This window comes from Amia ocellicauda, chromosome 20 (assembly GCF_036373705.1).
Source record: "Amia ocellicauda isolate fAmiCal2 chromosome 20, fAmiCal2.hap1, whole genome shotgun sequence".
NCBI lineage: Eukaryota > Metazoa > Chordata > Actinopteri > Amiiformes > Amiidae > Amia > Amia ocellicauda.
In genome coordinates this window covers 6,462,055-6,474,608 of record NC_089869.1, presented here as the reverse complement: position 1 = coordinate 6,474,608, position 12,554 = coordinate 6,462,055, and the positions used below count along the sequence as shown (strand labels likewise).

Genomic DNA, 12,554 nt, shown 5'->3' with positions numbered 1-12,554 from the left:
CAAATAATCGGTCAGAATTGCAGTGTGAATCGCAGGCTGCACTGCAAATGCACGCCTTCGTTGCAGTCGTGTTCGTGTATCGCAGATTTCCGCAGTTCTGCGCAGATCTGCAAAATCCCGTGGATCCAATTGGTGGAGCAGCGCAGACCGGCGCACACGACCTCACAGTCGAGGCAACTCCCATGCATCTGATTGGCTGACGTCGTGCGTCACATGCACAGGAAACGTCATCGTTGAAATGGCAGCTTCCAGATACCCAAATTGATACACAACAGCAGCGTTTCAAGCATTACAGCTGGAGAAAAGCAGGTACACATTGTGCAGTTTACTAAAGGTTTATCGTTCAGCGACTTTAACAACATAGATTAAGGTGGGAAACTATTCGTGTAATCTATTTTAAAACCAAAAACAACAAGCCCCTACAGCTGGCAATGTGTGTTGTTAGCAGGCGCCGGAAACCTAGTGTTGAACGTCATGTCCCACACTATTTGTTTTGTATTAGATGTCCAGTTTATGCTGCTGGAAACAGTGTTGGTTCTCTGTAATAACCCCTTTATAACTTGCAGATTATATGGAACATGGTATTCCAAAAGATGATCAGATTTGTTTAAATTGGTAAATGATTAGTAAGCAGCCTTGACTCCTTGCTTGGGTTCAAACGGAACAATCAGTGGTATTGCATGTTTCGCAAGCTTCCTTGATATCAATGTGCAATCATCTGCAAGATTAAAGTCATGTTTAAACTCATTATTAGGCTATAAATGGTAATGGGTTGCATAGCCTTGGCGTTGAAAAACAAAATAACTATAAACTGAAGGGTGTAGAAATGTGTTTCTGGAACTTCCCTGATGGTTTTGTTTCTTAGTAATGAGAGGACTTTTTATTATGCTGCATGTTACAGTAGGTCAAGAAGAATGCTGTAAAATAAATAGAGATACTGTAAATGCCAGTTTTAAATGATCTGCTATGTGCTTTTGCAGCTGAATTTCCTTCTTTTGTATTGTTTATTGTCATATTTCTTGGCAGACGTCTTGAATAAGGGCTTACAGGTTACATGAGCAATACAAAAGTGCAATAATACAGTACAACATTCACATACAGTTAAAAACACACACTACCCAGGCAACTCTTCTTAAGCAAGTCTTAGCCATGATGTTTATTTGGAATCAATAATGCATGGAATAATTGGGGGGGAAAAAACACGCTAAAAGCATATCAAAGACACAAGTTCACATCTAACAGTCTCCTTGGTTGGAGAATGTACAAGTTTGGTCAATAATCTTAAAAAGAAAGAACTCCTAGTAGATCAGTTCAGCAATATCAGCTGGTTGATGTGCCAGAGTGTTAATCTTTAACTACAGAAAAATGCTGAATATTAGATTAGCATCAAACCTTTCGTCTTAGAGGGTAAAGATCAGAACAAAGCCCTTTCCTTCTTCAGAGTGGCTGACAGATTTCTAAGCCTTCAGCTAAGAAAATGAGTCAAGGTACGGTAACTCAAATGTATCCTTCTCTTGGTAGTCTTTGATTTTTTGTGTGTATTATTATTATTTTTTAAATGTAATATCTTTCATCTTAAAAGGCAGTATCTCTTCAGACATTTCAATTTAAAACTAGAAATGTGAAATAATGTTTAATCTAGCAATGGGCATTGAATGTTTGAAAGTTTAATCTTGGTTGTATGTCATAAGAATTTCACTGTTAGATCTCAGTAGCTCTTTATTTTCTGACAAAAGCAAGGAGTTCATTAATAGTACTTAAATTGATTTAAATTTAAAACATCTTCAGCTAGACCAAGTGGCATCTTTCCATCTTGAAAATGGTGCAAAATAGTATTTGTTCAGTATGCTAAGGATGGAAAACAATTTAAACTTTTGAGAGTGTTTGAAAAAAATGTAGTGTACAAATCCACATTTTAATTTCATGGTTCCTAAATAAGATGTATATAGTACACGTACTCTGTCTTCAATAAATAATGCATTTGCAGATGTGTCATACATTTATCTTGGAACTACGGCTTTTGAAAGCATTTAAGAAATACTTCAGTGAATTGTTTTATTTAATGTGAGTCTAAATCACTTTCTCTTATGATGCATAACCATCCCCAGACATCTCAAAAATACATTGGCATTATTTGTTTTGTATGGTATGTGGTGATACAGTATTTGCTCATATTTGCCTTAAACTAATTCTGCGATGTAAAACTTGAAACACTCGATACTGCGGGAAATAAAAATGAAAAGGTTATCAGAGAAGTTGGTTAATTGCCATTCACCTGTGAGTTCAGAAGTCCTTCTGATGAAGGAAAAGGAAACCGCATTAGAATGTGCTTTGTTGATTAAATGTCTCCCATCTCAACAGGTGAAAAGATGTCGCCCAGGATCTCCACTGAGCTGCTTCGGCAGCTGAGACAAGCAATGAGAAACAGCAAGTACATTACTGAGCCCATACAGGCCTACATCGTGCCATCAGGAGACGCTCACCAGGTAGATATGTTTCTTTGATTAACATGACACTTAATCAGATCTGGAGCTGAAACCAGCTGTTATGTACTGTGATCAGTGTTGTGGGAAGCAAACTCCCGTTGGCCAACACACGGAGTTTTCACGGGTGTGGATTTTCAACTGTATTCCTGAGTGTGGAATAAAGACAATGTGAAAAATCTGGCTCTAATGAGAATTAAAAAAAAAAAAAAGAAGAAACAAACCAAATAAACACCATGCATAGTGCCAGGCAGGGTACCTGTGATTTGAGAGTCTGTTCTATCGCTCACGACAGTTTTTACAGAATCACGCAGTGCGAGTGTTGTGAGCGCCTTCATGTTAATCACAGGAAACTCTGTAAGATTAGGGGTAAGAGGATTTCTAATTAAGGTTCTTTCTATATCATTAAGACAAGCTGATAGCAACAGAAACAGGTGTGTGTGTGTATCTGCAATACTCTCCTTCAATTCCAGGGACTAATTAAGCATGAGGGGAAGTAAAAGGGATTTTCTGTCCACCGTATGTTGAGAGTACAAAAAATAATTACTAGAGGAGCTTTTTTCCTTCTTCTTTCTTTTCAAACTACCTTTGATTAGAGCAACCCTGCGCATATTCCAAATACAGAGCTTGCTGACCTTAAACTAATGAGAAGAACAATACTCACTTATCTGCTTGTATCTACTTATTTGTTTTTGCAGCGAAAGGAAATGGCTAATCAGGCTGTCAGTAGCTGTCTTGTTCTTCTACCTACTAATTAGAGCTGATCTCTCCATCTCCCTCTTCCCTCTTCCCTTACTTTGTTTTCAGAGTGAGTACATTGCACCCTGCGACTGCAGACGGGAATTTATCTGCGGATTTAATGGCTCTGCAGGTACATTACTGAAAACCCTGAGTACACTGTTCTGTTCTCAATTTCGCCCATATTTCAGAGGAGCCATACTACGATATCGTTTGTGAATGGCAAACACAAAACAATACTGTAGTAATAATTATCATGGGAGTGTGATATCCATGCTGGAAACATTTGTACTGCTACAAAAGAGAGTAGGTCAATTGTATACATCCTCTTAATATGAAATGTTCATGTATGGATGGGATTTTTTCTGTTAATTGCTGCATACATACAGAATGTTCACATTCAGATCTCCTGGATTAACATCCGCAGCCAGAGGATATCTAAGGGTCTTTTCAAATTATTTTCATTTAGATATGTTAGTAATTCTAGTTAATTATACCTACCTGATTTCTGACCATTTACATAGTAGCTCCTATTAGCTCTCATATATTGGTATTTTAGGTCCTCAAGTTGCAAATACAAATCTTTATGGATCTTTTTTTGAAAACATGATTGCATGTATTTGTTTGTGCATATATATATATATATATATATATATATATATAGATATATTGTAGCGTTTTCACTGGTTAGCTACATATGTATGTATGTATGTATGTATCCATGTATGAATATATATGTTTGTTTTCTTTCCAGGCACAGCAATTGTCACTGAACAACACGCAGCCATGTGGACAGATGGTCGTTACTTTTTACAAGCTGGCAATCAGATGGACAGTAACTGGACTGTAATGAAGATGGGTAAGAATCTTCATCTTTGCATTCTTAAACCATAAGTAAATCATTATTGATAATAATAATAATGCATGCATCCATCTTCAATAACTGCTTCATCAAGTACAGAGTCAAGATGCAGCAATAATAAGTGTTTATATGGTGGGGGAAAAAAAAGTTATTTCTGTTTTGACCTTGAATGTGTGGACAAATGGCTGTATATTGCTGGAGTTCACTGAGGCCAATCAATTTTTTTGCTCTTTTATTAGTATTGTTGCTACCATGCAATAACTGCTTTTACTGCTCATGCAATCACCTTTGATGTTATACCCATGCAGGTTTAAAAGAAACCCCATCCCAGGAAGACTGGCTGATTAGCGTCCTTCCTGATGGTTCCAGAGTTGGCGTTGATCCTTGGATCATTGCTGCAGGTCAGTTACAGTTAAGGGATGCACTATTTGTACACATTCGGGTGCTGCTCTTGCACAGCTGTTCAGTTAACCCCAGCACAGCTTGATAACTGAGGAGATTTCATGTAATTTCTCTGTGCAGATGCCTTATAACAGAATGATTTGTTTCAGATCAGTGGAAAATCATGTCTAAGGCATTGACCAGAGCTGGCCATTCCTTAGTCCCAATTAAGGACAACCTCATTGATGCCATTTGGGTTGATCGGCCCGCAAGACCCGTTTCTCCACTAATCACTTTGGCATTGAATTACACTGGTGAGTTTTGTCCGGGAAACAAATGATACCAATTAGAAGTGACTGAGGAAATGTCAGATCTTTTTGGAAATGAACATGAATCCAAAATGTTGATAACCGTTCTCTCATTTCAGTTGACTCAAAGTCTGCATGTCCTGTCTCTCACTGGAATGCAATTTCAAAGGAATTTAAAATGAGAATGATAAATCTAAAACAGTGTGCTTCTCTACAGGTATGTCCTGGCAGGATAAGATCACAGCGCTAAGGGCAAAGATGTCTGAAAGAAAAATCACCTGGTTTGTTGTCACAGCTCTGGATGAAATTGCATGTAAGTATGTTTAACATTTGTAGGAAAAGCAGAGACATGTGACATTGAAGAGTCCCATTTGAAACTTAAAATCAAATGTTTTACCTATGATTGATAATTACCCTTTTTTATTTTTCCACCAGTCTAGATTAATTCAAAATGCTTTAATCACTGGAGACTTAGTTATATTTATTATCTACTCATATCCCCAATGTCCTGGAGTTCATGGCCTCCTAAAGGTTTCATAAATTATTTAGTTTGAATTCATTCTATCCTAAAATAGCTTTCAAGCACTTTGGCATATATTAATTAGTCCTTCGTGTAGATTATCTGGCAGGATTGAAAAAATGTTCTAATTATGGTTGTCTTTGATTACAAGGCGGTAACAATTAGAAGATATTCCCAAAGTATGATGTCTCGCGAGAACGCGTAGCATTTGAATTTTCTCATTTCAGGGCTCTTCAACCTTCGTGGGTCTGACATCGAGTATAATCCAGTCTTCTTTGCTTACGCGGTTGTTGGAAAGAGCTCTATAAGGTAAAGTGTATGTCCTTGTGGAAATAATAAATGAATAAAAATACAAATTAGTAAGTATATAAATTCGTTTGGAAGGGTGATCTTCCATAACCTTCATATGCATCCGTTCCCAATGTATTGGTGGCTCTGTGCGGCTGCTCCATGTCCCCACACAGTGAATTACACTAAATTCAGTCCTCTGCTCTCTTCTCAGGCTGTTCATTGATCATAGACGAATTGCAGACCTGGCTGTTAGGGACCACCTGCAGCTGGACACCCCTGGTAAGGCTGAACTGAGTGTCCAGATCTTCGCCTATGAGTCTATATTTCCCGAGCTGCAGGCCCTCTGTGCTAGTCTGGGCCACAAAGAAAAGGTGTGGATCAGCGACAAAGCCAGCTGGGCCCTGACTGATGTCATTCCAAAGGTGTGTGCCCCTGTCATCTGCCCGCTTTGATTGATTTTGAAACAAATTAACCCATTTTAAAACTGTAAATTCACATTGATTTGCATATCTGGTATTGTTTTTAACTACACTTCTTGTCTTCCCTCGTTGAATATTCATTCTTGGCATGAACAATATATTGGGATCACAGTGCAGTCCAGTTTTATTCTTGATGCATCTGAATTGTATGGCCCCTCACATAATGTATATTGCAGTATTGTTTGTCACTTTTGCCCTCAATTCCTTTAAATGTCATTTGTGATGCCTTTTGGATGTGGTTTTACTGCAATGCTTGGCATATTCGGCAATTAAAAGTGCTGCACAAGATCCCAGTCTCTCTTGATTTCACCTGAACTATAATAAAGAATACAAAACAATGTAATTGTCTACTTGGTTCAAAAAATGTTATGTCATGTTTTACTTCTCGTTGAAAAAATGACTTTAAATGACCTTTAACTCTTCCCAACTCCAGACACACAGATCTCCTATTCCATACACTCCATTGTGCCTCGCCAAAGCTGTTAAGAATGAGACTGAAATAAAAGGAATGAAAATGGCCCATGTAAGTATATGATTTAGCCGTTAAAAATGAAAACGAGATGCTCTGTTTACAGTTGTACTTCAAGTGTAAAATAATTCAATTTTATCTTTTTAAAATCTTTTTAGATCAAAGATGCTGTTGCACTTTGTGAGCTTTTTGTATGGCTGGAGAAGGAGGTAAGCATTTTAGTTTACTGTATATATTGTTTTAGAACAGCTGGAAATCAATTATACTACAGAAATATTTTTTTATATGATATCAGTGTTGTTTTTCATAAATCCTATCAGAAAGGCAGGAGATATGGAGAGATTGTTGCTTGGCCAAATGCAGTGACTAAGCACTTGTCCTTTCTAGTTTTTTTTTTCTGTCTCTCTCCACCCTACACTGCACAAATTATCTTCCACTGTTACTTTTACAGATTCCAAAGGGCACAGTGACAGAAATATCAGCTGCTGACAAAGCTGAAGAACTCCGCAGGTAGGTTCTGATTAAAGCCTTTAATCATTTCCTAACTGGAGCTGGCTGATAAATATCTTTTAAAGAGTTACAGGCAATGTCATACACCATGTTACCCTGCCCCCACAAATGCTTTCTGACATTGGTGAAGTTTTGGAGAATTGGACACTTGAAATTGGGAAGAAGACATTCCTTCACAAACTTTTTATTGCTGTTTTTTTAAGGGGTGAGATGCCATCAAGATTGATGCAAAACTGATTTTCTATGCATTAGTTTGGAACGCCATTATTGTTATGGATCCACTGCCACCTTGTGGAATCCACGTCAGTTTTGATGAGCAATAAGAGGAAAGGTACTTTTCAGTATCAGAAGTGACACACATTTTAATACAACCATGGCTGAATTATAAAGCACAAGGATATCTACGGAGCCCCTAAAAGGACATGGGCTACATTAAAAAATAATACAAAGAATTATCTCCTGCCGACACATTTCATTTTTTTATTTAGATAATAAGTCCTGTGCATGATCTTGCCATAACTGTATGCAACAAACTTCAGTTTAGGTAGTAGGTGCATCCAGGGTAGTGATGTTCCCAATGTTTACATAGTTAAATTTAAATTCCAGTATTCTTCCAGCATTTAAATTCTACTATTCTGCTAATTTGCTATTATTGCCCTTGTAAACTAGTACTTATATCAATTAGCATTGTACTTTGCATAAAGTCTCACTTACAGGAAGAAATGCAATCTCGACTGCATGATTTAACTTTCTATTTTTTATTTTACAACATGTCCCTTTAGGGCCCCTGTAGATATCTGATATATACCAATAGATTAATTTTTATATCTGTATCTGTAGATTGCGTTTTCAGATCTATAGATTATTTTAATTGCAATTAATTGTTCTGTTATTCTGTAAAGGATACAGCAACTGTTTATGCCTTGTGTGCAGTCCATTTGTGGACCAATTTTTGATTTATTCTGTTCAGTTTCTGACTTAATATTATCTAATTGCTTTAAAGAACACCTTTAAAAAAAATGTCAATTGTAATGGACTGATGAGAGGGGAAAAAAGCATAATAATTTGAAATTTTAAGTGGTTACTTGCGTAGCACAGTTGTACAAAGTGATCACTGAAGGATGCTTAGACAATAATTTTATGATTTTATATTAGTTAACAATACATTAATAAGTAGCCTGCATATATTTAATAGCTTTGAAAACATAAAACAAGGAGCGATAGAAAACTTTCTTCAAGACGAAAGCAAAATGTATTCACTTATACACAGAGAGTCTAGAAATGCAGGTTATTCCTATATAAAATGAATGAATTGAAATGTTGTGAAGTCAATAATGCGCCTATTGTGTTTTTTGTTTTGTTTTTTTCTTCCAGTCAACAGAAAGATTTTGTCGGCTTGAGTTTTCCAACAATTTCAAGTGTGGGACCCAACGCTGCTATCATTCACTACAAGTAAGAGCAGAAATTAAATGAAAAGCAGTCATAGGCACTTTACTGAAACCACTCTTTATTTGCTTTTTAATGTCTTACCATTTGTTTTAAGACACTTTTTCTGTAGAGTTTCTCTGGAGGGTTACATAGTGATTTATGTGCAGCATTGTGGAATAAAGAGGAATTGGGAGTCTAATGATACTTTATAGCTTGCGTCACTCCGTTTATTATAACTTATCAAGTACAGATTACATTGCAGACTGGATTTCCTTGTGGTTTGTCATTCTTTTGTGTAATGAACTGTTGTCATTCCACAGGCCACTCCCAGAAACCAACAGAACTCTTTCCCTGAATGAGGTGTATCTCATAGACTCTGGTGCTCAATTCAAGTAGGTGCCTCTTCATTTCCTTTTTTTTTGGCAGTTGGTGTGCACACAATAAGAATATTCCTATGCCAGAGTATTGTTTTACACACAAACAAAGCTGCATTGAATGTGCCACTCGCTTCTGCTCCCCTACAACAATTGCCTAATGTTCTGTACGTTGGAAATGGACTGTGCAGTAAATGCCAAAAATGCTCTTTCCGTTTGAGATGCAGTGTTTTCAGCCCTTGTGTCTTTATGAAGAGAGACTCTGTATAGATTGCATGCATATCTGATTTCCCCCCAACTGCCATACTGTAGGAATGGTCAAATTGAGAAAAAATACCAAAATTAGCTGAGACAATAACTGTGCATTCTTTAGGCTAGGCTTGCTAGTCAATTGGTTATGGTAATAGTTTTTTATCAGGAAATTCCCAGCCTTTCACTGAAGTGACTCAATCACTTTGTGCTCTCTGATGCTTGGTTTGTTTCGATTGTCTTATTATATTTTTCCATTTATAGAGATGGAACTACAGACGTGACCCGAACAATGCACTTTGGGACTCCTTCGGCTTATGAAAAGGTATTCTGTTCTAACGTAGCATGCCATTTTCTTGTAAGCATAGCTATTAAATACATCATTAATTTTAAATCGCAATTATAGAAGGACATGACTGTTCGCCATAAAACATGATATAGTCATAGGTCAGGCTTTTTTCTTTTCCCATTCCTTCTAACTAGATCACATGTTAACATTGAATTCACCTTGAAGGTTACAGTTCTGTGAAATGACTGTGAAACTAAATGTATCTGTACAGGAATGCTTCACCTATGTTCTGAAGGGACACATTGCCGTGAGCGCAGCCGTTTTTCCCAATGGAACCAGAGGTATGAGTTTGGAAACGCGAAACTGTGAAGTATTGGAAAGGAGTCACAGGGGACATTTGATTTGTCGACAGGAAACCTTAGCTGAAGGTTTAGTCTATTGTTATTAAAGGAAATTGTATCTATGCATTTTTTTCTTTGCTTAACTTTGCAAAAACTTAAAAAAATAAAAAGAAGCAATACATTACCTTGGAAATTTAATAAGACTGCTGTAACTTTTATTGTGCGTCTCTGGTCAACTCTTCTGCAATTAAAAACACTTACTTGAACATCTGTTATGTTGGCGAGAAGCAGTGAAGTAACTCAGTTGCAAAGAACACACGCAGGTGTCGGAGCTAGCAATCAATACAATCTTGATTTTGTTTTTCTCATAACACAACATAAATCAGTTAGAAAAGTGTGATGGGGGTGACAAATATACCCCGAAACCGCTGCTACAAATTGCTGTCAACATTTTTATTATTTTTTTGATGTCCTGTCAATCAGTTGAATGTGAAGCTCGCTATCCCCACCTTTTCTTTATTTTAAATGACTAGATTAACTTTCCTAAATATGTGGCTTTAAACAATTATAAACAGCTTGAGAAATAATTACCAGAAACCAGGAATACTTACTCCCATCCCCCTTCCAGGTGACGTACCTCTGAACTTCACATTATTACAGACTAGGAAGGTTTTCAGATACGAAAAGCCTCTGAAATCAGTTATGCTCTTCCCTTTAAGAATCGCCAAATACTAAGACTAAGATCTGTGCTTGTTTGCTTGTTTGTATAGGCCACCTGCTAGATTCTTTTGCCCGCTCAGCACTGTGGGAGTCGGGGCTGGATTACCTTCATGGCACTGGTCATGGGGTCGGGTGTTTCCTCAATGTCCACGAGGGACCCTGTGGAATCAGCTATAAGACCTTCGCTGATGAGCCTCTTGAAGCTGGAATGATCGTCAGTGATGGTGAGCATACTTGTTACGAACATACGTTGTAGATTTAAGAACTGTGAAATAACATCATATATCATGGTTTAGCTTTAACAAGACTTTGGCTCATGGTTGTATGATAGATTTTTTTTTTTTTTTTTTTTTTAATCTCATAAACATCTCGTAAAATGTATTTCACAGAGCCCGGCTATTATGAAGATGGATCTTTCGGCCTTCGAATTGAAAATGTTGTACTTGTGGTTCCTGCCAAACCTAAGGTAAGAAACTGCTGTTACACCTGCTCATTTGGGCAGCTTCATTTTAGCACGAATGAAAGCAAAGTTTCTATTCCCAGGAATTTCTTTAAATGTCTTTTCTCCATCCCTTAGTACAACTACAGGAACAGAGGCAGCCTGACCTTTGACCCCATCACTCTTGTTCCCATTCAACTCAAAATGATAAATGTGGACATGCTTACCCAGAAAGAGGTAAGACCTTTTCACGCACCCAGAATGAATATGTGCATGCAGATCGGATGAAAATCTGCCGCTGTTTCCATTGAAACCTCTCCCTAGTGGAAATCAGGATGAGGGTCGATTTTGTTCTCTCTGCTGTTCATGTTAATGTTTATGATCTTCAATGGTCAAGTGTTAATTGTCAAAGCAAGCAGGATAGTTTTGAGGTGAGAATTCACCAGCAAACAAAGACAAAACAATAAAATAATCTTCCTTCAGCATAAGACACTTGAATGCATTCTTGCATATCTTCTGTGAGAATGAATCTTGAGGTATATATCTGCTGTAGTAAGTACAATTATGTGTAAACTGTAATATCCTTCTATATGAAATGGTTTTGCACAAGTGACCCACTGACTGAGCAACAGTTGGGAACTCTGTGTGTGTTTTCCATGAGCCTGTAGTCATATCACTTGGTAACATTGCTCTCCTTGTTTGCTGCAGCGGGATTGGCTGAACGAGTACCACAGGATGTGTCGAGAGGTGGTAGGGGCGGAGCTTGAGAGGCAGGGGCGGAAGGAGGCCCTTGATTGGCTGTTCCGAGAAACTCAGCCAATTGCCTGAGAGCACCTTTTGGAATGGACTCCCCAAAGGTTATTTAACGAAGTAAACCAATTGCAGAGGAAGATGCTCAGCAAAAAGACCCTTTTTCATAATGATGAAGAATTTCTTAATCTCAATCTAGTGTTGTCTGTATGCTGCACACATTTCTTATTTTATAAAATACATGAAGAGAATTACATGTCAACAATTTTAATAAATGAAATTAAGAAAACATGACAAATCTCCATAGTGATTCATCTAGAATACATGAGTACATTCTGATGCTTTGTAACACCTCTGTTTAATTTGATTCACACCAAAAACAGTCAGATTCTGTAGCATAATTACAGCTTTATATAAATATTTAAAATATATTTTTAAACGCTGCATTTGACAGCAGTGAAATGTTTAACTCTGGAATATAGACAAGACCACAGCATGTAAAATATGCAAGAGAACCAAGTGTGTTTGGAAAAACAGTGTGAAACCAACAGAATTCTGTTCCGCACAAAGCTACAAATGTAGCTACACAAATTATATTGAAGTCACATTAAAAGAAATTCAAGTGTAATATTTTTTTTCTGAAGTGAAACAAACAAGTTTGTTTGCAAGTGAAGCAGGACTCATGTGTAAGTGGACAAGGTGTGAAAGTGCCCTTAAAACACTAAATAATTAAATCCCATTTGAGTATGAGGGGTGAGAAGGAGAAGAAAAACAGCTTCAACTGTATATTGAATACGGAGTTGGATAAAATGCCCCTGAGTTAGAAACCACTGCATACTAAGCCCAAGGCCCTGCAGGATCTATGTGCAGATCATGGACTAATGTCTGGAGATGTCTTAGCTCAAGGGGAAAGGATTACACAT

General features: G+C 37.4%; 1 protein-coding gene across 2 annotated transcripts; it reads left to right on the top strand.

Moving 5' to 3' along the window:
* Window positions 1-226: 226 nt before the first annotated feature.
* On the top strand, window positions 227-11,922 carry xpnpep1 (X-prolyl aminopeptidase (aminopeptidase P) 1, soluble). Of its 2 annotated transcripts, none has more exons than XM_066693163.1 (20): window positions 227-309; window positions 2,362-2,486; window positions 3,291-3,354; window positions 3,976-4,080; window positions 4,392-4,484; window positions 4,635-4,778; window positions 4,990-5,085; window positions 5,520-5,601; window positions 5,795-6,005; window positions 6,496-6,585; window positions 6,690-6,740; window positions 6,983-7,041; window positions 8,416-8,493; window positions 8,790-8,861; window positions 9,357-9,417; window positions 9,653-9,722; window positions 10,493-10,666; window positions 10,832-10,908; window positions 11,020-11,118; window positions 11,590-11,922. In XM_066693163.1, the coding sequence occupies exons 2-20, from the start codon at window positions 2,370-2,372 to the stop codon at window positions 11,707-11,709; spliced, it is 1,863 nt and encodes a 620-aa protein (XP_066549260.1). In that variant the 5' UTR covers window positions 227-309; window positions 2,362-2,369; the 3' UTR covers window positions 11,710-11,922. The 2 variants fall into 2 exon arrangements, with proteins under 2 accessions (XP_066549260.1, XP_066549259.1); XM_066693162.1 differs by lacking the exon at window positions 227-309 and adding an exon at window positions 1,395-1,487.
* The last annotated feature ends 632 nt before the right edge of the window (window positions 11,923-12,554 follow it).